Source organism: Aphelocoma coerulescens, chromosome 1A (genome assembly GCF_041296385.1).
Source record: "Aphelocoma coerulescens isolate FSJ_1873_10779 chromosome 1A, UR_Acoe_1.0, whole genome shotgun sequence".
Taxonomy (NCBI): Eukaryota; Metazoa; Chordata; class Aves; order Passeriformes; family Corvidae; genus Aphelocoma; species Aphelocoma coerulescens.
This window is the reverse complement of record NC_091014.1, coordinates 9,424,794-9,451,694: the sequence shown is the minus strand read 5'-3', so window position 1 is coordinate 9,451,694 and position 26,901 is coordinate 9,424,794. Positions and strand designations below refer to the sequence as shown.

Here is a 26,901-nt window from a genome sequence, read left to right as displayed (position 1 = left end):
GCTGGAAAGTACTCAGGCTCTTAGATACCTCAAGCAATATAAGCTTAACTGCTTAGAGGGAAAAGTATTTGCTTATGGCACGAACACACATTCACACCTGTTGTTGGAACGGTTTCCAGTAACAGAACAAGTTTATCAGAGTAAGTGTTAATACTTTATTCCTTTTTCTGCTAATCCCATTTTCTGTTTTATTTTAACTGACTGCAAGATGGCTGCAAAGTTTAGAGCCCTGTTGGGCTTTAAAGCTTATATCAGTTTTCAGCATTTTTATAACTACAGCTCACATTGTGTTGGTTATTCTAAGAATCTGCTTGAAAAGACTTTGGTTCAGTCCAGCACTGACCCGTTGCTGAAGTATGGTCAATAGAAGGTTTTGTTGAAGAAAAAGACAATATATTAATAACTGTAATCCCTGTTGAATGCATATTCAAATAAATATCTTGTATCATATAGAAACAGAGATTAAAATCATAGAACCATAAAATTGGAAGAGGCCTTTTAGGCCATTTAGTACAACTGTCAACCCAGCATTGCCCCTGTAACCCTTGAACCACTAAACCACATCACCCAGGACCAGATCCAGGTGTCTCTTAAACACCTCCAGGGAGGGTGACTCCACCACCTCTCTGGGCAGCCCATTCCACTGCCTGACCACCCAGGCAGAAAAAAAATTATTTCTAATATCTAATTTGAATCTCCCCTGTCTCAGCTTGAAGCCATTTCCTCTGGTCCTCTCACTGCAGGCACAGCAGAAAAGGCTGGCCCACACCTCACTACACCCTCCTTTCAGAAGTTGTGGAGAATGATGAGGTCCCAACTGAGTCTCCTCAAGACTAAGCACCCCCAGCTCCCTCAGTCATTCCCCAGAAGATGTTCTCTGGTCATTTCACAAGCCCTGCCCTTTGCTGGACACACTCCAGTATCTCCTTGTCCTTTTCAGATTGGAAGGGCTCAGAGGTGGACACAGCACTCGAGGTGTGGCCTCACCAGTGCCAAGCAGAGAGGAAGAATCTCTTCCCTGGTCCTGATGGCCATGCTACTCCTGATACAGCCCAGGCACCACGGACCTTCCTGGCCACCTGGGGATACGCTGGCTCATGATCAGCCACAGAGGACCAGCACCACCAGCTCCTCTTCCACTGGGCCACTTTCCAACTCCTGTCCCAGCCTGTAGCAGTGCAGGGGTTTCTTTGTGGCCAAAATGCAGGACCTGATACTTGGCCTTGTTGAACCTCATGATATTTGGATCAATGCACTAGGGGATCTGTTTAAAAGCTACAGTTATTGATGTGGAGGCAACTTTTTTCCACTCTGTACCAAAAACTCATTCAACTTAAATTTTTATGGAGCTCTTCAAAAAGGCAGGGCTCAGTTTCACTTTAACTACGGGCCTGTTGTGGCTCATAGTATAGCTCACAGCAGCCCAGCTGATCCCCAAATCATTGAACTGAAATTTAAGCAGACTTCAAGTTGAGCCTCTAAATTATACAAAAGATGAAATCTTTTTGAAAAGAGAAGGATACTCCTCTGTTACAGTTTCTGGTTGAGCTCATCTCTGAACCTCCCTCTGGGACTGCAGTTTGTGGGAAAGACCCACTGCTCCTCCTGTTCCTGTTCTTGTGTTTGCATTGTTGAGTCCTGCCTAACAAAACCCTGCCTTACCTCCAGTAGTGATTCACAATCTATCCCTCTCATTCCTTGGTCTCCACGGTCCCCTGGCTTCCTCGCATGTGTATTACCTGCACTGTATGAGACGTGCTACCCCTGCCAGCTACAGCATTCATCTTACCCAGTATACCAAAATACAGACTTTTATCTATGCAGGATTATTAAATATGTTCCCTGGGGTGGAATGAACCCAATGTAACACACTGGTTTGGAGGATATTGAATTTATTTCCCATGATGGAAGAGGCCTTATATCTCACTTGGGGTTTTATGCTACCACTATACCCCAGACTTATGAGGTCATCTCTTTAAAAAGAATCTCATTGCAAGAACATTTGAAATAAAAGAAATGGAAGTGATTTTTAAGAGCAGTAACATTTTAATTCAACAATTTAAATCTAATGTTCCCAGTACGGAGACCCTTATCCCAGATATCTGCTAAAGTCAGTTGGGGGGGGGGTTCATTTGTAGAATGCAAACCCCAATCACACCTAAACATAAATCAAGATGATTTAGCTTTCACGGAGGAGAAAAAGTACAAAAGATTACGCTGGTTTGCTTTTTATGAAGTAGGCATCGTGTGATGAGAGTAGTCTGACATTCAATAATTGAAGTACCATGTCACCACTGATGAGGAGAGTGGATCCCTTACCAGTGCATGTGAATGCAGCCCACCTGCTATTCCATAGCTTTGGTGTGGTTCCACTCATTTCCCTAATGTCCAAGCTAGAGAAGTGGGACTTTGTGGACTGATAAAAATCTAATAAGGAATTACTAGGCAGGTTCTATATGGTGACAGCATAATCTTCCAGCCAAGAATATTAAGTATCCCTGCACTTTACATGTAGTAGTTTAATACACCCATACCTTCTCTAAGTAGTCTTAACTGGCCTTAAAATCAAGGTATCCAAATTGATGAGCCTCTTGTGAAATGCCTGGTCTACATTATTTTGCAGCAAAAATGCCAAGAAGTTCTCTGCATCTTCTCAAAGTACTGTATGACTGGTTAGTATCTTCAGCATCAGTCTTTCTGCTGATTAAAGGTCCTGTGCTGAGAAATTCCCTTCTCTCCACAGATGTATTTTATAATATTTAGCACTCAGTGCTTTACACTATCAAAGCATTGTATGCATGCTATCTAATATCTCCTAATTAACTCATATATCTCCTATTAAAAAAGCATCTAAAATTAATGACATATGGTATCGCTGGCTTTTGTACAACACATGCAAACGCAGCTTTCGGGTTTTACAAGAAACGTGGGTAAGCTGAGATTCCTTTCTGAAATCTGACAAACACTTTACCATATCCGACTTTCAACAGAGAGGAAATGAACAAAGATGCAAATTGGACCTGCACAATTTTAGATCTGTGACTGAATGCGCACACAAACACCAGCACGGGCAAGTGCTTCAGAGCCAACAGTTTTGGTCCCTTAATGAGGTGTACATCAATTGCACGGGTTTCCCACAGACTTTGCTCTCAAGATCTGTAGAATGCATGAGAAACAAGTAAAGTCTGTCATTTTGGTATCCATCAAAGCTCTCTTCCATGTGAGGAAGTGGCTAATTTGTCATTTCACACTCAAAAAGGCGTGAAAGGCAAAACGGAGGGAGGTTAGATGGAAGAGAGGAGAGGGGGGCTGTGACTCATGAGAGGAGACAGTAGGCCTGATTTTGAGCTTGTGTTTGTTGCTGCATATCAGGAATAAAATCAGCTGAATAATATCAATGTAAAATAGACGAGGATGAGGCCAGTATTTCTTGCTTCTGTGGAAAAATTTACATTATTAAACTCAAAATATAAACCAAGGAAAAAGGAACACTTTACAAATGAAATTATGGTATACAGCAAATTTCTAAGTTTCAAGTTTTATTTACATGTGGACATCTCTTATTTAATTATAATAAAAGTATTAATTCCAACAATGCAAATTTTCAACTTAAAAATACAGAAGACCTTTGAGAAAAATATCCCAAAGGATGCACACATCTGAGGAATGTCAGCTCTGTGTCAAGAGCACTGGTCTCAGCCACTAAATATTTTCCCTCATCGTCTTTCATTTAGCCTTGTTGTTGTCTTTTAATTTTCTTTTCCTCTGCATAAAACAAACCCAGCAAAGGGCCAGAGAAACAGTCAGTGTCAAACCTTTAGAGACATAGGAGAGGTGCAGGCAGGAATCCCATTATTTGTTAATAGGATTTGTGCACATACCTCCCATGGACCACTCAGGAAATTTACTCCCAAACATCTAGGTGGCAATTTCAATTAGAGTCAACATTTCATTTCAGCAGATGGACTGCAAACTGGTGGCTACTCAAACACTAACGAGTTTGAGTAATGCTCGATAATTCCCCTCTCTTAAACTATCATTATGCTTTCTCTTTTTTATGGGGAGAATGAATGCTGTCCCTAAGCCAAAACTTAATTTGATTTTTTGCTGTGCCTCTCTGTGCTAGCAAACCTCACCCATGTGCCTGTATACAGGCCCAGTGGGTAAAATTAGTGGGTATTTTTGCAGATCTGTCACACATTTCTACCATGCTTCTTACTCAGAAAGATGCCAAAGAACTGGAAGTACATCTGCCTTCCCCTGAAACGTAGCCACCTCTGGGGTGGAATGTGGCAGCAAATGTTAACACGGGAACACAGACACTAAATCCTATGTGAAAATTATGCAGGAAGTAAAGAACACAGCTCACAAAGTCTAAGGCTACCCAGAAATTAGCTAACAGTGTACATCTTTTCTTTTTTAATGAATGCATTTGAAATTACTGCCTGGTGTGTGGCACTCCAATAAGAAACATCTCATTTGGCATTGAATCCCACTGTACAGTCTCACACAGATTAATAGTGATGGTAAGTTTTCTGATTTCAATAAGAAGCAGTACTAATTCATAGGCAAGATGCACAAAACCAGAACACAGTATTTTTTTTTTTCACGGCAAATGTCCTTTCTTTAAATAGCATTTACAAACTACGTCGATGGTGGCCTGGCTGGCTCGTGGTGCCTTCGGTTTCGCTTTTTTTTCATCTCCTGCACATGCTTCCATTTGGCACCACCTTTGTTGCGCTGCCGCCGCTTCTCCCGGTGCCACATCTGTTCACAGTACTCATCCAGGCTAAAGCTGGGGCTGCTGACCAGCTGGATGTAGTCCTTGTACCTCAGCCGGGACTCCGTCAGCAAATCCCTCACCCGGCCCTCCTCGTCCTCAGTTTTCTGAGTGCTTTCCATCTGTCCATTCTCAATGACGTTTAAATTCAGCTTCACGATGGTGTGGACAAAGGTGTGCTCCTGGGCTTTGCAAAAATAGGCTCCTGCGTCCCTTCTCTGCAAGCTGCGGATCAGCAGCCCATGCTCCGTTTTAATGATCCTTTCATCAGCCTTCAGCTGTGGGGTTGGACAAAAAAAGAATAGAGGAGGTGAGTCTCATGGTCAAAATGAGATGTGTGTCAGTGCTATGCTGGTGGAGACAAGGCCTGGCTGGCACATGGCGTGTCCCATCCCTAAGGTGCAGCTGGGACAGAAACCAGCAGTTCCTTCGGGGTCTGAGTCCTGTTCCTGACTGCAACATCTGGATCATGGACACTCAGCATGCAGTAGCAAAAGACACGTGCTGTACAGCTGACAGGACAGACAGCAACACTCATCACACCACAGTGCAGTGAGGGAAGCTGCATTCTCCAAGGAAGGGGAGCTATTTACTGCCACAAATCCCATTCATTTTTTTAACTGCTCTTTTTGAGGTATCTGTAATACATCCAAAATACCAGAGTGCTTGTATATATCTGCAGTGCTGAGGCCCTGTTACAATGGATATGAAAACTACTACTGATTTTTAAAGAGAAATGCTGTGGTTTTGATCTTCTTCAACCAAGTTTTACAAAAGGAAGTTGATCCTGACTTTGACTCACTGAGATGTGATTAAAAGCAGGCAGAGTAAGGCTGGATGGATAAAACAAAGTACAGTTCTTTTATTGCTAAGATCTGTGGAGAATAACTAAGAGAAAAATAAGAACAAAAAAAATAAAAACTCTGAACAAAACAGCAAGAATGCGAGTGGGAGCTGAAGTCTGCAAGTGTGGACCTGTAATTTCATTTACAAATAGCAATATTTAAAAAAATATGGGTCATACACGTTAAAAGAAGGTGTACCTTAAGACTAGTAACACTGTCAGGTCAGTTACTATCTGGTAATCTGAAAATTATTTCCAAAATAACCTAAATCAAAAAATAGCATCCCCCCTCAAAAGAAAACCAAAACCAAACCAAAAAACAGGATGGGGCACTGGCACCCAAGTATTTCTGCAGCTGGGAAACACAGAAGGTAAGTGATTTGCCAAAGACCATATAAAGATGAGTAGCAGAGGTGGAAGTAGAAAGCAGAGCCCTAAGTCCCGATGTCCAACACCAGCACTTCCTTCGAAAATGACGCCAGTGTGTCCCAAGCTGTTCCCTCCCGGGCGCGCTGTGCTCTGCTGCCACGCAGAGGCTGCAGCACAGCTGGCACTACAGACCTGGATTGCTGCTGGAGGCTGCCTCGGCCCTGCTGGTGGCATCAATACCATGGGGGAAAACTTCAGCTCAGGGCTGGGTAGGGGGTTTGAGAAGGGGGGTCTGTGGGCAGAAAGAACCAACACAGAATCTGGAAAATTTCCCAGAGTGCACATCTGACCCTCCAGCAAACTTCAGAAGATGAAGATCAGGGAGGCATAAAGATGACTAAATTAGATTTATTCACAGTGGGTAAGCTACACACTGTTTCTTTATGTAAAAAATCTGCACACGATTCCCTCTGCTACTTCATGGGAAAAAATTTATACATACATATGATTCTCCATCTGTTATGATTCTAACTCACTAGTACTTTATCATAATAAAGTCTCTTGGAGCAAAGAGATGGATGAGATGACCTTCCAGGGCTTTTAGCTTTACTCTTTTCTAAGTTTCTATGACAATGACCTTGAAATCATTAAAAAAGTTTGAGAGACCATATTGAGATCACCAGAAAAAACAATACACATAAATATAATACAACCACAGAGAGAGACTTTTGTTTCCTACTGTTTCAGCTGTAACAGTCTTCAGTAACATATGGATTAGACAGGTATGTAGGCAAGTCAATATGGATGGATGGATATGGGCCTGTGTACTTCCACTGGTATGAGAGCAGCAGAGACAAGAAATCAGCTGCTACAGAAGCAGGTCAGATTATAGCTCTGGTTGCCTTTTTCTCTGGTCAAGTATTTTTTGGCTCCTGCCCCCATTTGTTGGTGTTGGAAGCTTTAGCTTCATTGTTTGTAAACTGTATATAAGCATGTCTACTCAGTACCCAGAGGGTAAAATGATACAAATTTCAGGAAGTTCCTGGAAAATCGATTGTCCTGACAACAGGTGCTACAAGAGCACAAGCTACTTCTGATTTACCACACTGAGCTTAAATCAGAGAAATTATGGTCAAGCCACAAGCACATGCACAGAAGATAACAGGGAGACAAAGCAGAAAAGGCCACTCTTCTTTTACAGAACCCACACCACAGGGCACTAGTCCTCAGTTGGATCAGCTAGTGACACTTCACTCCAAGTAAATGTTCCTTTTTTTATAGTAAAAACAGGAGCATAAAATTTATAAAAGAGTCCACAAATAAGGAGCTGTAGGCAAAAAAATGTCTAGGGCAGGTGTTTCCTTGTGGTGCTGTGCTCCACAGAGAGAAGCTGGAGCAGGGGCCAGGTGGAAGTGTTTGGAGGCCCGGCTGCTGCAACACGACAAGGAAATCCCTTTCTTCTGCCCAGACTTCGTGTCAGCATGAAGATCCAAGTTTGCGAAACTGAGGGAAAAGCATGGGAAGAAGCAGCTAACTTCCAGACATTTGGGTTTCATAAGGCACTGTGCAAAGACCAAGTTCCCACATTGTCTGAGTGAAAACAGCACTGATGTCTTTGAGCTTGGGGCTTGATGCAATCGCAGCAGTAGCATCTGCCTGCCAGTGGCTCTGCCAGTATTGTAGTCTAGAGCATCTTGACAGCTGTGCACCTCCCACACTTGGAAGGGCTCCAGTTGGCTGTTCTGGCTGGCTGGGTGCCAGTCCAAAGTGCCCTCACTAGGGCTTCGCCTCTTTTCAGAAAGAAAGGCAGAATAATGGCAGATCTAGACTTGAAAAGATCTCTGGACCCCCAAGTCCAGCACCCTGCTACTCATAACTATTTGCCATTTGTGTAATAGCCATAAATGTGTTAACTGATGGAGCTGTCCCCCACCCCCCGCCTTGGGATACTGCAGAGGAAGGTAGAAGTCTAAACTGGTTGTGTCCCTTAATCCCAGCCCATCATGACTCCTATTTTTAATGAAGCAATGTTCCTACACAATGTCCTGTGTTAACCTTGGACATTGATTTAGGGTGACTGTCACCTCCTCCTCTGTGCCTTCATTGTTCATTTCTTTCTACTCCTCTGGCAGGATAAAATTATGGCTCCGATTTCACACATATTGAGCAACACTTCATTACTGCTTCCCCCCTCTCACTTCTCTTTTTGGTATCCTGTTTATGTTGTTTTACCCACAGGTTCAGAACTCCTCCTGTCTTTCTCCTCTACTTTCCTCCCCACAGGGCTCTGGAGTTTCATAAACACCTGGCATTTCATTACTTGGTAGTAGATCTTTAACCTTTCACTTGAATGTTTAATGTGGTCTTTGGTTCCTGACCTATAGATGTAAAATGTATTTTATTAAATTCTGAGGAAAGTAAAAAGACTACTTAGATAAAAGAAATTTTGTTTTGGTCAACTGTGGATTCACTGTTTCAACCCCCCACCTTGTCAAAATCAGTAACTCTTCTAAAATATTTCTAAATAGGATTTAACAATTCAGAAGTACCCAGGCTTAAATTTGTAAAAAGCTTGCTGACGTGCTTAAATTTGAGCATACAATAAAACTTAAACATGAGAGACATAGTTTTGTTCCACAGGAAACAACTTATAAACCACAAAAAATGAAGCAATTGATTACCAATAGCTTTCTTTTCTTAGTGAAGTGGGAGTGGGTTTTTGACAATATTGTATCAATGAATTGTACTTTCACCCTTTATGATAAGCACATAAGTTTTCCAGAAATTACATTACCTGAATTATGACACATGCTATAGATACTGGCAATATTTGACAAAGGGAAAAGATCCCCATGCAAATCTAACCCTTGATTTTGACAACCTGAATTCAATAATGGAGAAAAAAATAAGTATTGCCAATAATGATGGCAAACCTTTAAACAATCAGTAAGTTGGAAAACAACCAAGGATTTGAAAGTGCTGTGGCACCAGGTTAGGTCAATGCTTTTTGTCCCTTGCTAATGATGTGTTTAGATAGCTCCCTCTTTACAAATAATTCACATGTCAACTCTTTCACAGTTAAAACACTGCACCTGTCTGGGAGAAGAAAGTGGCTTCAAAGCCTGCCTTCCCTCATTAATCAACATGTGAAAAAATGTTAAAGGTAAAGCTGGACTAATCATGGGTTAGCTGCAAACCCTGAACAAATTGAGAGAGGGAGAAAAGAAAATGAGGAACATTTGCTGCGAATTCACATTCATCTTTGTTTTTCTATTGTTCTCTTTTTCATCCTCATCATTTGACTGGAAATAAAGATCACTCTAGGGTTTTTCTGACATTATTGTTACACATGACTTTGTTTCTCTTGTATGGGAAAATAATCATTTAGCTCCAACACAGCTGTAGAGTTAATTTTTTTTTTAACATATTTTTTTATTTACCAACAGCCTCAGGAAAAATGAAGAATGTGTTGCTGGTACAATGTCATTATGGAAACTCATGATTCCTATTCATTTCAAGGTGAAGTTTACTTCTTATTCTGAGACTAAACTTTAAACTCCTCCATTCCTATCACCCCTCCAATATATCCAAATCAAACCAGAAATGTCATTCAGTTTAGAGTTACTTCTTTCCCCATAAAACTGTCAAAAATATTAGTGTTACTTAAGAAACTCAAGGTATTAAAAAAAAAAAAAGGCAATGAGCAATATAATAAAATAAAAGAGTGAAAGAACTGTAAGTAGTCCTTAGGCTGCAGAATTATTCTCTTTTTTTTTCTTTTTCCCAGCTCTCTTGACCTCTTTCTGATTGACCTAAAGATTCAAACACTGAATTACACAGCCCTGACAGAAGAGGGAAATTCAGTCCTAGCTGTGTGTCCTCTGCCTTACTCAGCCATCACCCAACTCTTAGATTCCAGGGCTGGCACTGAATCTGTGGCCTTTCTTCATAAGATTCTGCTTGACCAGATGTTTGTAACAAAGAAAGTTGCCATCATGATGCAAAAACCTCCAGATGCAGAAATATATGGAAACTTATGTCTTGGATAAATTGAAAAAATGCCTAAAATGTGGAATGAAACAACATCTCTTTGCTCTGATGGGGGAGCTAGGTCACAATGTAGTGCCTTGCAAAATGTCCTGCCCCAAAGTGGATCCAGCTCTTGTATCTACCAAAATATCAGACTAAGTTTGGTCCATCAGGAGAACACAGTCTGAGCTGTGGGGCAGGAATATGGAAAGGGTGAGAACTGCTGAAGGAGAAACTGGAATGTCCCCATGCATTTTGGTGGATTTATTTTCACCACCAAGTACAAGCAGAGCAGAAAGAAGAAAGTTAAAAGTGATCTGCACCTATTCTGTCACTTTAGACCACATGGTTTGTTCTGTCCCCTGCTGCTGAGGTGGCAGCTTGGCAGATCTGGAGCCACAGGAGACTCAGGGTGAAGTGCAGTCTAGAGCAGAGGGGCTGATGCTTTTCAGAGCAACAAGGCACCAAAACTAATGCCTTTGTCAGGAGCCACACATTTGCTTTTTGCAGTCCTGACACTTATTACATACATAAAATAAGCCAGGACATTTTTGAGAAATAACCAGTATCTGTTTTAAGCCTCAGAGAGCTTCAGCAGTTTAAGACACTACGAACAGATGACATCCCCAGAGTTTTCTATGAACTCCAGGCACTGAAGCACTCTCCGTCATCCCAGTGACTAACGCTGCACGCACAGGAACAAACATGATCAATTGCGTGAGCAACACTAACCACAAAAGCACTAGATATTTGACTCCTGACCTTAAAACAGTCCTAAACTACAGGGAAATGTACTCCCACTGGCAGCAAAATGACCTGGTGACAGCTTCTGTACCACAGGAGATCCTGTCCCTCCCCACAGGTTGCTCTGCCTGGAAGTCACATTCTGAACCATGACCTTAAAGGTGAAATGTCGGGGACATCCTGCTGGGCCAAATGCTTCCCCATCTAGTCTGGATTTTGCCCTTTCCCTTCCCTCAGGAAGCTGCAGTGCATGTCTGGGACAGTGCAAAGCCATCTATTTGTAAAGCCAAGTTTAAAGACTTGCTGAGACATTACAGTTCCAGCCCTGGAACTAAAAGTCCGTAACCTAAGTTCCAGGTGCATGGAGTCATTTGCAAAGCATGGTATCGTCATCACAATAAGTTACACTGCTAAGACATGCACTAAAAGAATGTACAGTGTTATTTGAGAAATCTGCTGCAGGAAGGGAGACAGAGAGAGAGCAGAAAATATAATTGTAATGGGAGAAGTTATGGTAAGACACTGGTTAAGCAAAGATCAAGCTATACATTAAACATGACCTCACTGTTTCTGTCACATATGGTATTTTTGTCAAATTGAAGTACTTTGAAATGAAAGTCAATTACTCTGATCTTTGGATTTTCTATGAAGGTCTCCAATTAGGTTTTTATACTGACGAACTCATTTTCACTGGTAAGTCAAGTTAGAAAACCTGAAAACCTCAATTTCTGGATCTGCAAATTATCAAGGGATTAATATTTTAACCAGTTAACCCTTATTGCTCAAATAGGAGTGATTATTCAGCATCTCTATAGACCTGGTCATTCATTTAGGGATTCATACCTGAAATTAGGAATTTAACTTCAGCTATTTGAAAACATGTAATTTCTAGATTAATACAGTTATCTTAAAAAGTAAACAAAAAAGATTCTTTTAAAAAATTTTCCTCTAAAGATGATATCTACCAATATGATATATGCAAACTGAGTCTGTTCAAGAGTTCAAACCTTTAGGATCCTGAAATTAACCTGGGTCAAAATACTAGAAATTGTTATTATTAGAATTTTCTGGCAAGATTCAAACAAAACTAATAGCTATACACTGTCTTTAAGCAACCCGATCCTCTAATCCTCAATGTGTGCTTATGCATTTCCATAGGCTATTATCTTCAGATGGAAAAAAAAAAAACAAAATCCCCCCAAAAACCCCACAACTAACAAAACCACCCTGGGAGCTGAGGAGCATGCGCTACAACTTCTATTTTGCCAGAACTAGATCACAGAGGCACTGCTGTGGCTTTAGGCACAACGTGGTAAAAAGCTATTTTCCTACTTTTAACATTCATGTAGTAGAAAATCTGTGCAGATTTCTCCTTCAAATTTTCTACTAAATTTGCTCAGAGGTTAATCTGGCCTTTTAGAGAAGATTTACTTTTCTCATGCAAGCAGATGTCAAACTGTTTACACAGAGCAAGCCCAGTAAACATTGCTGTTAATGTGCAAAGATGAATTTTGTGTGCTTGCTGAGGCTTCTAATGACACCACACATGTGCACACATTCCCTAACTCCCTCCCAGTGTGCACATCCTTGGCATGCAGGGCAGTCCTGCTGTACTGGACATCACCAAGCCTGGGTAACTGGTATTTGGCTCAGAACAAGTAGGAAGGGCCAAGTCACTGCCACAACAAACCTTTTGGAAATACAAAGTGTGTCAAAAAAGAGTATAGCCTTAATTTAGGCTGTGCTATATACATTAGCATGCCGTAACTTTGCTCAAAGTTGGTTTGACCTGCAGTTTGTTCTACAATCGAACAAGAAAGACAGCTTGAGCTTGGTTCCATGACCTTCAGAGGCCTATCTGAACTGGTGATTTATGAGAAAATCAACTGATAATATCATTTTCCCTAAATTGACACAGATAAGACTTAAAAGCAGACCTTCAAAAGAGGCTTTTAAGTCTTGAAATTATGATTTCTTATGATATAGGAATACTACATTCTTCACAGGGAACCAGCTCCTTTGTGCAAAGTTTGTAGTTCATGGTATAGTTGCAATACATTGTTTTTAAAAAGGTTGAGTCTTCTCAAAACTTGACATAACTTCCCATTCAGAAAAAAATAAAAACCCCACACACAAGAAAAGGAAATCAACAAGAACAATCACCCCTCCACCCCAGTCGAAAACCTGTTAACTATCTGCTTAAATTTACTTTAAAATTAGTCTTAAACACATGGTTAAAATTAAGAAAGTACTTTACTTGTTTCCCTGATCAAATATGTGAGTGCATTTACAAACTGCTGCCTTAGGGAAGGTGATCACAGAGTGTCATGTATGGGACAGTAAAGGTAACTCCATTTCAGTAAAATGAATGACTGTAGGCCTTTAAATGCCAATACACTTTTAGCTGGGTGTGCACTTCAACCTCTGTGGCTGAGAGGGTGCTTGGCCACCTGATCAGAAGGCAAATTATTTTTTTTCCACATATGGGCTATAATGGACATTAGAGGTAGTATTTCAAACCAGTAGTCTCTTTCTTTTGGTGTTCAAGCACCTGTCTAAAAATTAATCAAGCTTTTTTTTTTCCCCAGCAGAGGAAAAAAAAGTTTTGTCAATCCAAAACATATGCAAAGAAGGGGAGTAAATTAAAAGTACTGCAGTGTTACAGTCAATTTACAGCCTTGTGGAAAAGATTTTGTCTTACCTGGTAGAAAATCAGAAGTCTCTGGTATCCCCTAACTCGGCTTTCTGGGCCAAGACATAACTGGAGTTGCAACTTTGGGGTGACTGCCATGAGTCACATCTCACCCAGAAGTCATTCTCTCATGGACACCTGCCCTGGTCTGCATCTCCCCAGCCTTTGGAAAGGACCAGCACATTTTCTGCACTCAGGAAGTCTCATAGGATGAATTATCACTGACAGTGGAAGACCAGTTGTATGTTTGACAGCTCCTGTCATTTAAACTAATTTTTGTCCTGGAAGAACATACAACAAATAAGCATATCTAGCACCTGGGACCAGCTCCTTTGAAAGGGCAGTTCATTTCTCTTCTCCTTCCCTGTTGCCATGGTTGCCATCACAGCAGGACTTGGCATCAGACACAAAATCACTCATGTAAGAGAAAAGCTATGAAAACTCCCGAGGTTTGAAACTCACTCACAGATCCAGTCCAAACCAGTCCCAAGATATTGACCTTCCAGGCATGTTGGAGAGGCCCTTTGTCACTAGCACAGAAAGAAATCATCAGGAAATTGTGCAGGAGGTTTGCAGCGACCTGGAGGATTCTCCAGGGCCTCTCCATCAGTGAGGACCCCAAAGCTGCACTCCAAAGGAATTAAGGGCCACCACAAGTCTCACTGCTTTCTACACCAGATGCAAGGAGCAATCCTTAACCTGACATCTCTGCATCAGAGCAGTGATGCCACTTAAGAAAAAATCTCAGACTCCACTAATAAGAAAAAAAGCAAATAAAAAGCCTTTTAACCACGCAGACCATTCCTTCTCTGGGGAGAGATGGAGAGAGGCAGCAAACCATACATGCAATTCTTAGCTACACTGCTTAACATAGTAAGGGAAAGCAATCAGACACTAAATAGAGCTGAGATTTTATTGAAACATAGGGTTTTGAACATACTCTTACCTATAGAAGTAGATGTGTTAATTATCGGACAAAACAGCTTTGACTTTTTATCACTGATTTATATTATCTCCCTTTTTAATATTTTATGTCTAATAGGATGAGCAGGTAAGTCAAAATAAATATCAAAATCTGCTTATGATACAGTGCAAATGCTTTTCTCTCTTCCTGACTGCATGACCCAAATGGTGATAGCAGAATGCTATGTGATACCTAAGGTGAGGCAGGGAAAAGCAAAACATCAACTAATCCCAGTAACTCCTGCCTCTCAAAGCTCAGCTGAATTCTCTGTGGAGGAAACCTGCCTTGATGACTATAACTTACCTCTTCTCGATGTTCTTCTCCAGAGCGCTGAACATACCACCTAATAGAGGCTTGCTGGGACTTAGGAGTACATTCCAGAAAAGTTGAATTAAATTCAATGCCAAAAATCACCTTTTCATCAGCAGTTTCATGACTAATGCCTGGAAAGCAAACATGGTACAGGAGATTAACCCTGACCTGCTTTTTAAAGCAATGGGAAAATAGCCTGATTCAGAACAGATGCTATAAGAGTGAGTGAATTATAAAAAAGCAAAAGGAAACTTAACTTTTAGCTTAAACTATAACTATGAGGATTTAGAGGCGGCTGCTAACCTTCCTTCAGTGCAACTGGTTTTTAAGGAGGTCAATAAAATCTGTATCATGAGCTTGCTCCATTTTAAAGTTGGGGCTTTCACCTTTGAGGAATTTAAAATCTGACCCGTATTTTTCCTTTAAGTAATGCAACTACTAAACCTGAGCTAAACCTGCTGAAGTTAGATTGTATGGTCTGGTTTGCTCATCCCAAGCACTTTAAAGGAGTCACAGGGATAAAGTACTAGTTTGCCTCCCTTCAGTGTAATTTGAAATGCTCTGTAGTATGTTTCAGACCAAACACTGAAGGAGCCATGAGGAGATCTGAAATCCTTTCTTGGTCTTCTGTAAATCTGAGCAAATAATTTCTAATCTCTGCATCTTCATTTCTCTTTCTAGTCTGTTTTATCTGCATCTTATCTACCTTGGCAAGAGACTAAAGATGTTTCTTATGCCCTGTGAATAACAGAAAGGAAGGTGAAAGCAGTAGTGTCTCCTGAATCAAAAGTTAGCTCCATGTCAAAATTGAAACCATTTTGGATCATGCTTTCAATATAACAAGTACCTATATGAGTTCTATAGAAACTCAAGCTCTCTGCATTATTTCCCTGTGTCACTAAGATTTCAGGAGAGCCAAAAAATTTCATGCAGCCAATGAAGTGTCTGGGAGAGAACCTCACACAGCAGAGCCCTGAATTTAAATAAGTTTAAGGACCACAATATTACTAATTAACAAAAATGGCCTGAATAAGCCAAAAGCCTGGAGTGATACAGGTCAGCTTAAAGGGTTTATGGCACACAGGAGTCACCCCAAGTGGATAAAACTGCTATTGGTGGCACTATGTCAGGGCAAAGAATTAATACCAATTTTTGTGCTACAAGACTTTAGATTTGTCTAATAAAGCTAACTCTTCCAGTATCTCTTTATCCTTCCAGGAAAATGTGACATTGTCAGCCTTTCTGCTAGGGTTTCTATAACCTTGAGCTTTGCACAGTCTCAGATATCAGTGTTTGGAGAGTCATGGCAAGCAGCAAGCAAGGAAATTCTGGCCCTTGGGATGAACAGGAGTTTTGCCATTGACTTTGATGGAAATCTTACCCTGACTTTTTAACTATGTCTGCAAGCACACATGTACAGTCAGAGCCCTCTAGACTGTGCAACAGACGTCAGGCTTTGATCCCGTGGCAAGCAGCTCTGATTTCTGCACTGCCTCCCACTGAGGTCTGCAGCAGGCACCCAGCACCACAGCGGCACGGAATAACTGGAGATCAATGGGAAGGGATGGCTTGTCCCAAAGCCAGTGTTCAACGTGGTGATACAATCAATACTGTTTTGTCTGGATTGTTCACTTTAATAAGCAGCTAGAAGAACCCCAGACAAAGCCATGGTTGGGTTTGAATGCTATTCATTTATTTTACGCTGCCACAGAGATTGCTGTGTAACCGCAGGGTTTCATACTGACAGTGCTCGCTGAGAGACAAGGGCTGCAAATGCCGGAGGAGCAGCCAGACCCTTTGGCATCTGAAAAGAGGGTGTGGGAAAGGGAGGGGGAAGAGGGTAGGGAGAAGGGGGTAGGTTATTGTTAATAACAGGAGCATTTAAGTAGCTGTGGGAAGGGGAAGGGGCTGGTTTGGCAGCTGCAGCTCAGCCTTGGGACCTGTGTCAAATGGCAGAGGAGAGATGGCATGTTCCCCACTCACCCCTGCAAGCCTCCTTGTGGGATTTGCTGCCCTGTTTCTGGATGGAACATCATGCACATCCCATTAGCTAGTTTCAGGGATGTGTGTGATGTTTTGGTGCCAGGGGCACATCTCCCTGCCCTGTGTGAGTGCTGGGGAGTGTCGCCCATAAGGGATGCAGGGGTGATATCCCATGCTGGCTGTTCCTTTCCAGCTCCAGCTCTGAAATTTTAACTGTGGGAGGGGTGATGGATATAAAGTGTGGGAAAGGCAGCTGTTCTGTTGAGCTTAGCAAGTTTTTGGAGACAGAGACCCTCACAGCAAAATCTGCTGCCTAAGTGACAAAAAGAGCAAGAAAGGTGAATACTCACTGTCTTCCACATCCCAGCACTGTGCAACTGGGTCTCCATACTTGACATCCTGCCTTCTGGCTCGCCTATGGGAAGAGCATGCAAACTTGTAACACTTCAGACATAATTGCTGGAATGCAACAACAAAATACAGAAGAGCTCAGCAGATGTGGACTTGCATTGCTCCCACCCTACGGCTGACAATTACGGTCTTAACTAAAACCAGCCTCACCCTCAAAGCAGCATGTGGCCTAGAGAGATTTGTACAATTGACATCAAGAGAAGAGCCTGTGATTTGGGAAAACCACTGGGAGGAGAAAGAGAAAAAGCGAGAGAAAAATATCTGCCTAAAATAAGGAGTGTGTAATACAGTGACATAAAGAGTGTCTAAACTTGCTTAGACCAGCATGTCCCTCCTGGCAGGGTAGACTGTGTTGCAAATGCCTAGAAACATTTCATGCTGTAGACCATGAAAAAGATCTGAAGTTCAACAGGTGATATTCAAAATTGAGCTCAGTATTAACCCAAGGTAATACTGACTAGTAAACCAATTATTAAAATGAAGAGAAAATAATGTATTTTAGTTTGTTAACAAACAATTGACAAAATCTGGTTATCTTTCATCTTTATGGACAGAAAAAACATAAGACAATGGTCTGAGATGATCTACTAACTTGCCTGCCAATCACTGGGTGTGTTACATGAACTCACTGTGATTTACTGTCATTTCAGTGTGATAGCACTAAAAATAAACTCTTCCTCTGTGTATTGCATTTCTCTCCCAAGAGCTACGACAAAAATGGAAACTTTTTCAGTTTTTCAGTAGAAGAATTGCAGACCCAGGAAAGAACTGGTTCTTTCCTCACAAGCAGCAGCAGTGGGACCTCCCATGTGCAGTGCAACGCCTCTGAAGGAGAGCAGGTTGCCAAGGCCCGTCTGTCCACTGAGCAAAAGCTGTAGACATGCTGGAAGCACAGACTTCAGCACAGAAGGAAAACATTCAAGTAACTGATCTACTGCAGGATTCCCAGGGCCAGTCACCCATCCTTTGTTTTGGAACCACGGACTTTTGGCCTTCCCTCCAAACTGCACATCTGTTAAAAGGCATGGCCCATCGATCTCCGTGTCCCAGCCCACCCCAGACTTCAGCAAGCCTCATGTGTCACTAACTTTGCAGTGAGCCTGAACACTTGCTTTTCTCCTTTCATTTATGCTTCTCTGAATTTAGTTTGCTTTGGCTATGAGGGAGAACACATAAAGCTCCCTGACACCATGACATGATAACTTATGAGTCATTAACTTCAATGGCTCAGGACCCAGCCCTGTGACCCCTAAGGTGGAAAGTGTCATTCCAGAGCCTGAGCTCAGACTGAAACCTCACTGCAAGAATTGCTGTCAGGAGGACTTTGTCCAAAGGGGAATGAAGAGGCTGTGAAGGACTCTGGCACCAGCTAAATCAGCCAAAAACTTCAGGAGACACATCCAGCAGCTGAGGCAGTGCACTGCTAGACCCTGCAGCGTGCTCTCCCTCCATCCACATCCAAGGTACTGTCCTAGCTGGTGGGTACAGAAAATTCAGATGAAGTTTCTTTCACTGTGGAAAGACTGCTGCCAATATGGTCAAATCATGGTACTTAAATCTCTGTCTCCCTCTCATGGCTAGACCACAAATACAATTGTTGGGTTAGGTCAGGGAATTTAATATATTACTGACCACTCTGGGATACTATGTTAAGCTCTGCTTTCTAACTACTATGAAAAAGTCAGAAGCTTAAGAGAGGCTCTTGCATCTTGGGCAGAGTTAGCCACAACCTGGACCTCCATCTGAGCACCTTGTGCCTTAAAGCATTCAGCATAAAAAAGGAAAGTGATGGATTTATGATGTTAGCTACAGTAGCCAAGTTACTGTCACACACACTTAAACAAAGCTATGTTGTCTTCACAGCTCTTCGAGCAGAAATGTGAAACATGGCCAGAGTACGAGCACATTTTAAGGCAAATGATATGCTAAGTAAAAAGGCAACAAGTTATGAATTGGAACATCTAAAATTCTTGCAAGCAGCAAGATCTTTTACAGCATGTCATGTTTTTTTCTTACCTTTTAGAACTGGGGGCATATCTGGAACAAGCGTTTCCATCCCAGGCACAGTACGGGTCTCTGGCAAGGCAGCAGTCTGCACAAGCCTTCCCATACGTGTGACATCTGTGCAGAGAGAGCTGAACCAATCCATCCCTGGAACCAATGTACAATTGTTGCTGCAAATCAGGCAAAGCAAATTAATTAGGAGTGTTCTCCAAGTAGCCAGTGTAAAAAGTTCTCTTCTTCAGTGCAACAGTTGCAGACTTTTAACCTTATCCCAGATTTTATAAAACAACGGAAAATTCCTCCTTTAATGTAAAATGTTTCTCAGGGCCCAGTGTGAACTGGCCAGTGCCCATCCATCCCAACAACACAGCAGAGAGGAAAGGGGACTGCAGTCCTGGAAAGACACCAGCACTCAACACCCCTGTGTTTTACTACAGCACCCTTGTGCTATAGTAAAAAATCAGAAGCAAACCACAGAAAGAAAGGCTTAATAACACATTTAAAAACGAGGGGCTGGATAGTCACCATGTTAACAGTCTGGGAACTAGGGGTGACCTTGTGTGAATAAACTTCATGTTCTGCTTCTGATCCTGAGGTAGGATGGGGATAATGTTTCTCCCCTCTCCCCAACGCGTGTGGGGATTGCCTGAGGAGCCAAGGGTGGTCCAAGCTGGAGCTGGCTCATGCAACACTTCCATCTGGCCTGCCACCTTTTTTCATGGGAGATGGGACCCAGCTGTGCTGTGCGTGCCTGAAAGGCAGAGTACCTCTTCCCGTGTGAGGGAGCCCTGTTGTGCCAGAGCTGCTCTGGTCACTTCTGCAGCTCAGGGAGGGGTGGCTCTGGTGTCACGCTGCCTCCTGAACATGTATGGAGCCATCACAGAGCTTGGAGCTGCCATAAAACCGTTTCCTATCAGGAGATACCACGCTATGAATGGCCCCTGCACTGCCAGGGTTGGACCACCCAGACTCAGGCTGCAATTTCAGAGGAGGGGGACTGGTTGTGTGCATACAAGTTTTAGCACAGTGAGGCCCTGATCTCTCCTGACTACTAATAAAAATAAAAACAATAATAGTAATAATAATTTATTACTAGATTGTAAAGAGACAAGTATTTCTGGAGGCCGGAAAAGGAATGTGCATTGGCTTCACTTACAAATCTCACTACCATATGACTAAAGGTTTGTTTCCCTGAATAATTACCAGCTTGGGTACACAAATTACTGTTTGTAAGCAAACAGGAATTAGGCAAGCAAACAATTTCAAACATATCCCTTTCCTTCCAGTTACACTTTAAGAGCCACCCATGGAAAGCTTGGCCACTAAGCAACAGGAGTCACCTGAAAATAGGTGTTCAGTGTACCCCATACCCTCCAGTAATTAAACAAGCTTATGATTACCTGTTTCTGAGAAATCTCCATGGTTGAGATAAATGAAGGGTGCTGAAAAATAAATTAGCAAGGTGTATTAGTTTACAAATTCCCTGTTCTTAGTGAAAAAGAGAGCAGAACTTAACACACAATAAGCAAATAAAACTACAGGCTCATTTGCTTGGTTTTAACTAATATGAAGAAAACAAACCCCAACAGAAAATAACAAAATTCATGCTTCCAAAAAGAAATCATATAAATTTCCCCAGCTGGAAGGAGGGAATTACCTTTAATTCTGAGAGTTTGATATCAACCCCATCCTGGGCAATGAACCTTCACATCAACTTTAGTTTATATTAAGCACTATTTGAAAGGCTTAGTTGCCATTTAAGGGATACATAGGCAGATCTCTGCACCAGGATGTATTTCATGGCTATGAAAGACAGTGAAATTTTTGCCCGTGACTGATGTAAGAACAGCACAAAGCTCAGGGAATTATCTATCACCCAACAGAAGATTTATCTAAGCCTATTGTTTAATATTAATACAGTTTGAGGAAATAAGGCATGTTTTTTCAGCCCCTACCCCCTTCAATTTTCTGGATTCAAAACCATAGAGGTAGCAGTTATAAATGTTACCAATAAAAATGTGAAGGAATGTCTGCTGAGTAGAAAAAAAAATGACCTCTTTTTTGTTTTAAATATGATATGGCACATTTTCCCTTGACGTTATGTTTTAAGAATGCAGCAAATTGGTGCACATACTGGAACTGCTCATTATTTGGCAGGCCACTGAGTAATCTCGGTATTTTCTGAGTGATATTTATAATTGGTGTCCAAGACAGTGGGAAGAAGACATAGAGATCCTTTAAATCAAAGTTTCATCATACACATGACATATCAGAAGGCATATGGAGAAATGAACTCTTTGAAATAATTGTTAATGATCCTGTGCTTACACTTGGAAAAGTCCCAAATTGATTTATTCAGTATGGACAACAATTTGGGCTGTATAGCACATAGGAGAGAGGATGTGTGAGAAAGTAATCAAAATGCCATGGATGCAGACAAACTTTGATGGAAAAGCAAAGTGAAAACTGAAGAAGAGCTAAGCAGCATGAGAAGAAAGCAAAGTGAGAATGCAAACAGTGAAGAAGAAACTAATAAACTGAAAAGAAAACCAGGAGGGAAGACAAAGGTTTCCATTTTTCTGATGTAAAAGTATGTTGATGTCAGCTCCCTCCCCAGCACTGAAGTTAATCAAAAATTGTGCTTGTGCAACAAAAGAATCTTGGGCTTTTTACAAGCTGTATTTACGAAGAAGTCATTGGTGTTAGCAGGGCTCCAGTTACAGAATAACCAAATCAAAATGGTCAAAAATACGGAGTCAGCCTTCACCAATAAATTAAAGCACACGGATAATCAAAGCTAACTTCTTGTTTATTTTCCTTATGTTTTCAATTCCTAATGTTGCTATTTTAAAGAATTTCTGTGCACCCAAGGAATTTTGTGTGTTTGTTTTTAAAAAATATAATTGTACCTAGGATACTCCCAATACCAACTGGGCCATCGAAAATTTCACATTAAAAATATAATATTACTATTTTAATATGCATAAATAATAAAAAATGTAGGCTCATAATTTCAAACTAGAACAAAGCAGAATAAATGAGACGTTCTACGGGTTTGAATAATCACGGTCTATTTGGTTTTGGACATTTTTCAATCAACTTGCCCAAAGAATACCAAGGCATTTAAAAATTTACATAGTGTCCCTCTGGAAACTTGAACTAGTTCCAGTAAACAAACAGCCAGACAGACAAAGCCAGTTTGGGCCATGAAGTCCCCTGAATAATATTTAATTTATGTTGTGGCTATTAATGCTTACCTTGAATATCTGCAGCTCTTCCAGGACCACCTCCTCCTTAGTCCACTTCTCCTTTGTGATACTCACAACCTTCAGGACTGTGCCTACGTCTGGAACAAATACACCTCATGTAAAACTCACATGTAAAACCCACAGGTATGTCTCAATATGCATGGGCCATTCCATTTCCTGCCTTGTAGATAAAGCTAATCCATCAGGGATGTTGCTTTCCAACCACATCTATGCCCACTGCATCTCCTGCTGCCTGCAGAGCTCTCTCCATACAGTGCATTTATGGTTTTACTGTATGGCTGAGCCAACACAGTCGCAGGCTGCTCCTGGCAGGGATGGTCCAACTCTCCTGCTACATAAACACACAAACACAGACAAGCACATCCATGCTGCCAGCTACGAGTTTCTGCACATTTCCCTGAGACAGAAGTGGGGCCCAACTGACCTCAAAGAGAGCCAGCTCAGGGGGCTAAATTGGCAGAAAATTACTTCCTCTTTTTTATAGAATTAATTTATTTCCAGTATAGGTCCTTAATCAGAAGTAAGATTCATTTTAATGCAATGAGTTAAGCAATGCACTTTTTAAAATTTATTTCTTCATTTAAGGAAATCTTTGAAAAAATACCTCCATTCAGCATCAAAATCTTAATTTAGTCATTACTTACTTGGAATCATCTAGAGAATTTTTTAAAGTTAAATCTATTCATCAATTTAACCTGAATTCCTGCTTGGTGTAAAAAATAGCTGCTCATTTCATGTCAGACCATTACATATTAGTGAACCTTGAATGGTTCAGAACTCAGAAATTGCTCAGGGGAGTGGGCTGGGTGCTGGGATGTGGAAATGACACAGTGCAGCTTAGTCCTAATCTCTACACATAGTATTGAAATAATGAAAAATAATACACTATAAGGGAAAGAATGAGATTTTCATTCTTCTTTTCCAAAACTACTGAAGTTCATATTACCAATCAAAGCCAAATTATTGCAGTTTGCCTCATGTATTAGAGCTTTTTTTCAGAGTTTGTTTGACATAATTGCCAAAGCCTGCACATGCACAAGTTGGCTGTGTACATTCTAACATATAATAAGCTACTGATCTTCTGCTGCTCAAAATCTCCTGGGTTATTTGTTATATCCACATTCAGTCTCTCTATATAATTGAAATTTTATCTTTGAGTTCATTTTTCTCCTTGCAATGAGTTTGGAGGATAAAAAAGAACAAAACCATGCACTTACAGAAAAGAAAACTCACTTTTAAGGAAGGCATTGCAGAAAAATAAATGTCTGCAGATTATGGAGTGCCATCTAGTGACTGCATGGTACTTGCTGGCCTTGACACCTCTAAACCTGACTACTTACACTTGAGGAGATGTCTTAGTGCCAGGTAGGAACAGTTAACCTGGGAGTATTCAAGTTGCTGGTTTCTCAATATAATTTCATTTCTACTAAAAACTTTAAAATGGAGGACAGAAAACATCTGAAAGCAACCTCTACAGACACTAAAAGAATATTTTGTACATTTTTACAAGTGAACTCATCTTCTCAGACAGTTATATTTCAAATTACTTTTTTTCACTCTTATCAGAAGAAAAGTAAGTTGTAGTGAGTACTCTGAAATCCTAGGCACCACACAGTTTGAGAATGGGTTCCTGTTCCTTTGTTGACTGTATTAATATTGCTCTCAGAAAGCAACACAGATTTTCAATCATCATGTCTAAAGGTCATCCCCAGTCTTCTCAGCCAGCAGGGGAGAAAACAGCACTTTTAATGGTCTTTTTTCATGTAACTGCTTTTTTCTCTGACACCACTGTACTAACTTGGGATCATAGAAGGTCTGAGACATTGTCTTTTTCTGGAAGGTACAAGTTGTGAAATGGATTTTGCTGAAAGACCTAAGAGTTCTGAGAGAGAGGCTATCTCTAGACTCCTGTGTGGGGTAACACAGATAGAAAACTCTTGAAGGCTGAGACAACCCACACTTCATAAGAGACAATGCTCTGTGACAATTCACTCCTTTCCTCAAATTACTTCAGAATAGCCATACATATCAAGTTGTGCTATAGACACAAAATTTGCTCATAGGCCAGATAAAATGTTGTGCAACCCAACAGCACTGGGGTAGGATTCAAAATGAAACCTTAATTTCCCTACAGCTCACAGCAGTAGCTCATCTGCTGCACTTGGATAAACCTTGTCACCTCCATGTACATGTTTTATCTTCTCTGAGATGGGGATAATGGCAGTGACCTCCTTACTAAAGCACTCAGATCTACCAGTGAAAAGTGCTTTATAAGACCTACATAGAACAAGAATGAGAGTATGCTGAATTATGGAATAAGAACAAAACCACCAATGGAGTAATGTGGTGGATTATTGCTTCAAAAATCTTATAAACAGGTATACTGATATTCCTTAGCAAACCTTTCTCTTCAGTGATTCATCCAGTGATTCTAAATTTAATTACTATGCTAAAACTAGACCTTTTCCTTTAGGCATTTATCTATTATAAAAATGTAAATATATATATAATTATCCCTAGAAAAATGGCAAAGCAGTTTTTTCCCTGACAAGAGTAGCTTAACCTCTCTCTGTTCCATCCTGGTTGTCACGTTTGGAGCTATCATGTTGCTAATTTATATCTTTAAAATTAGTTGAGTGGAATTGTTGCCTTAGGCTCAATTTGAAATACTTCTTAACTGCTCAGCATCTCATGAGATAAAATGCTGAAGCACTACCATGTCACTATGGAAAATATGAAGTACTCCTTGAAGCTATTAAGGTAATTTTTTTTTCTATTTGTAGTTTCATTGATGTGATTCCAGCAGGAAGCCAGACTACCATGGTAGTCTGTAAAGACAGGTACTGAGTGGTACTTGGAGGGTCAAGAAAGTTCAGGTACTCTGATCCCTAAATGGTTTATCACCTAGGCAGCAGGAAGCATTAACATCCCAACAGTAGTACAACCTTGAACTGAGAAATTAATTTAATTTCAGCCCTTGCTTGAAGACCTGGAACTGAATCAGAAGCGCTTATACGCTTCCTGAAGCTGCATGCATAGGAAAAAGATCTTAGTCTAGAGGTTTATTCAGGTTTATTCAGGACCTACTGGACTAAAGGTGTTCTAAAAGGATGTGGTTTGTGCAGAATGACAGTGGAAGTTCTCTCTCATACCCGTTCCTAGGAAAATGACATCATATTGCCCGTCCTCTGCCATGACGTGGTCCACCACAATCTGGGTGAGCCGATAGTCCGCGTTGATCTGCGTAAACACCGGGGCTCCTGTCACGGGGTAAACTGATTTGTACATCAGCGGGTGCCGTCTAATGAAGCTAATGACTTCATCAGGAAAGTCTCTGGTAGACTTTATGAGCGGGTCGTACGTTTTGCTTGGACACTAAACGAGAGAGAACAAGAAGATGAGAGGAGTTTTAGTAAAGAAGTACAAGCAGAAATCAAGTTTTCCACAGTAACATTTGTAAAGACAGTAGTAATAGTGTTTTTCAGTGATGTGTCTCATCCCAAAGCAGCATTTGGTCACCACCTCACTTTTTGAAAGAATTGCTTTAAAACCAGAGAAATTGTCATGATGGGCTCAGTATGGGTGCAGCGAATTCCACCTCCTTGCTCTGTGACCCACTCACAGGCAAAATACCACGTTTGGTTTTTTATACAGACACGGAGAGTGAGACCCGAGGAAAGGAGACCTGTCATGCTCTGTAGGATTCACTACTGGGCGCAGGTAGCAGCTCAGTTAAATTTGCTGCAGGCTGCCTGGAGCAGAGCAGGTACCAGAGCAGGGGCTGCCAACAGCAAGCCTGGGCTGCCCTCCTGTGGCTGCTGCGGGAGGAGCTCACGAACTGTAAGTGCAGCACCTCAAGGTTTTTCTGCTTCTAGTACTTCTGTCCCTCTTTACAAAGCTGAGTGTCTGCCTTTGGCCTGAAATCAGAAGCCATAACTTTTCCCTGCATGTGGCCTGAAATCAATTCATTTTCAGTGAACTGTACCTCCTACACATCACATGTATTTTTTTCTAAAAAAAGGTGTATCTTCTAGATGTCAGACAACCCCTTTGGCTCATTATTTCTCAAAACTGACTTGTTAACTCATTCACAGAGCTGACACTCTTGACCAGGCTCAAGGCTCAGATGCTGCAGTGTCCTTTTCTTTAGTTTTTAACAGCACAGTCTCATCCGCTTCAGATAACTGCACAAGAATTTGGTACTTCAGGCACTTCCCCATGCTGGGGTTCACTCCCACCCCTATTTAGACCTATACTGACAAACCGGACACTCCAGTGGTTTCTTTGGCTTACACAAAGCCGTTTCTAACACATCTTGCCTGAAGACTAGCCACAAACCTAACTCTTCAATCTCCATCAGATTTTTCTTTCCGTGCCTTTCGGGGTAAGCCCAAGTACATATCTGCAAGGTGTTTCATTTTGGTGACCCATGATCTCTCATGCTCACCTATCTCTGCTTTCGTTCCCACAGCTGTTTGCATCTTTTTTTATGTCCGTTCT

At 41.3% G+C, this 26,901-nt stretch overlaps 1 protein-coding gene across 3 annotated transcripts in view; it reads right to left on the bottom strand.

Annotated features, from left to right (window-relative positions):
- Positions 1 to 735: 735 nt before the first annotated feature.
- The window catches only part of SEMA3D (semaphorin 3D), a 220,731-nt gene continuing 194,565 nt past the window's right edge, over positions 736 to 26,901 (bottom strand). For 2 of the 3 annotated variants that reach the window (XM_069035409.1, XM_069035400.1), the window contains exons 12-18: positions 25,554 to 25,776; positions 22,390 to 22,478; positions 20,533 to 20,574; positions 19,145 to 19,302; positions 17,068 to 17,132; positions 14,726 to 14,865; positions 736 to 5,058 (exon numbers count right to left, since the gene is read on the bottom strand). In XM_069035409.1, the coding sequence (XP_068891510.1) occupies positions 4,645 to 5,058; positions 14,726 to 14,865; positions 17,068 to 17,132; positions 19,145 to 19,302; positions 20,533 to 20,574; positions 22,390 to 22,478; positions 25,554 to 25,776 (1,131 nt within the window). In that variant the 3' untranslated portion in view covers positions 736 to 4,644. The remainder of the gene's footprint in view (positions 5,059 to 14,725; positions 14,866 to 17,067; positions 17,133 to 19,144; positions 19,303 to 20,532; positions 20,575 to 22,389; positions 22,479 to 25,553; positions 25,777 to 26,901) is intronic. The other variant, XM_069035417.1, reaches the window with a different exon arrangement.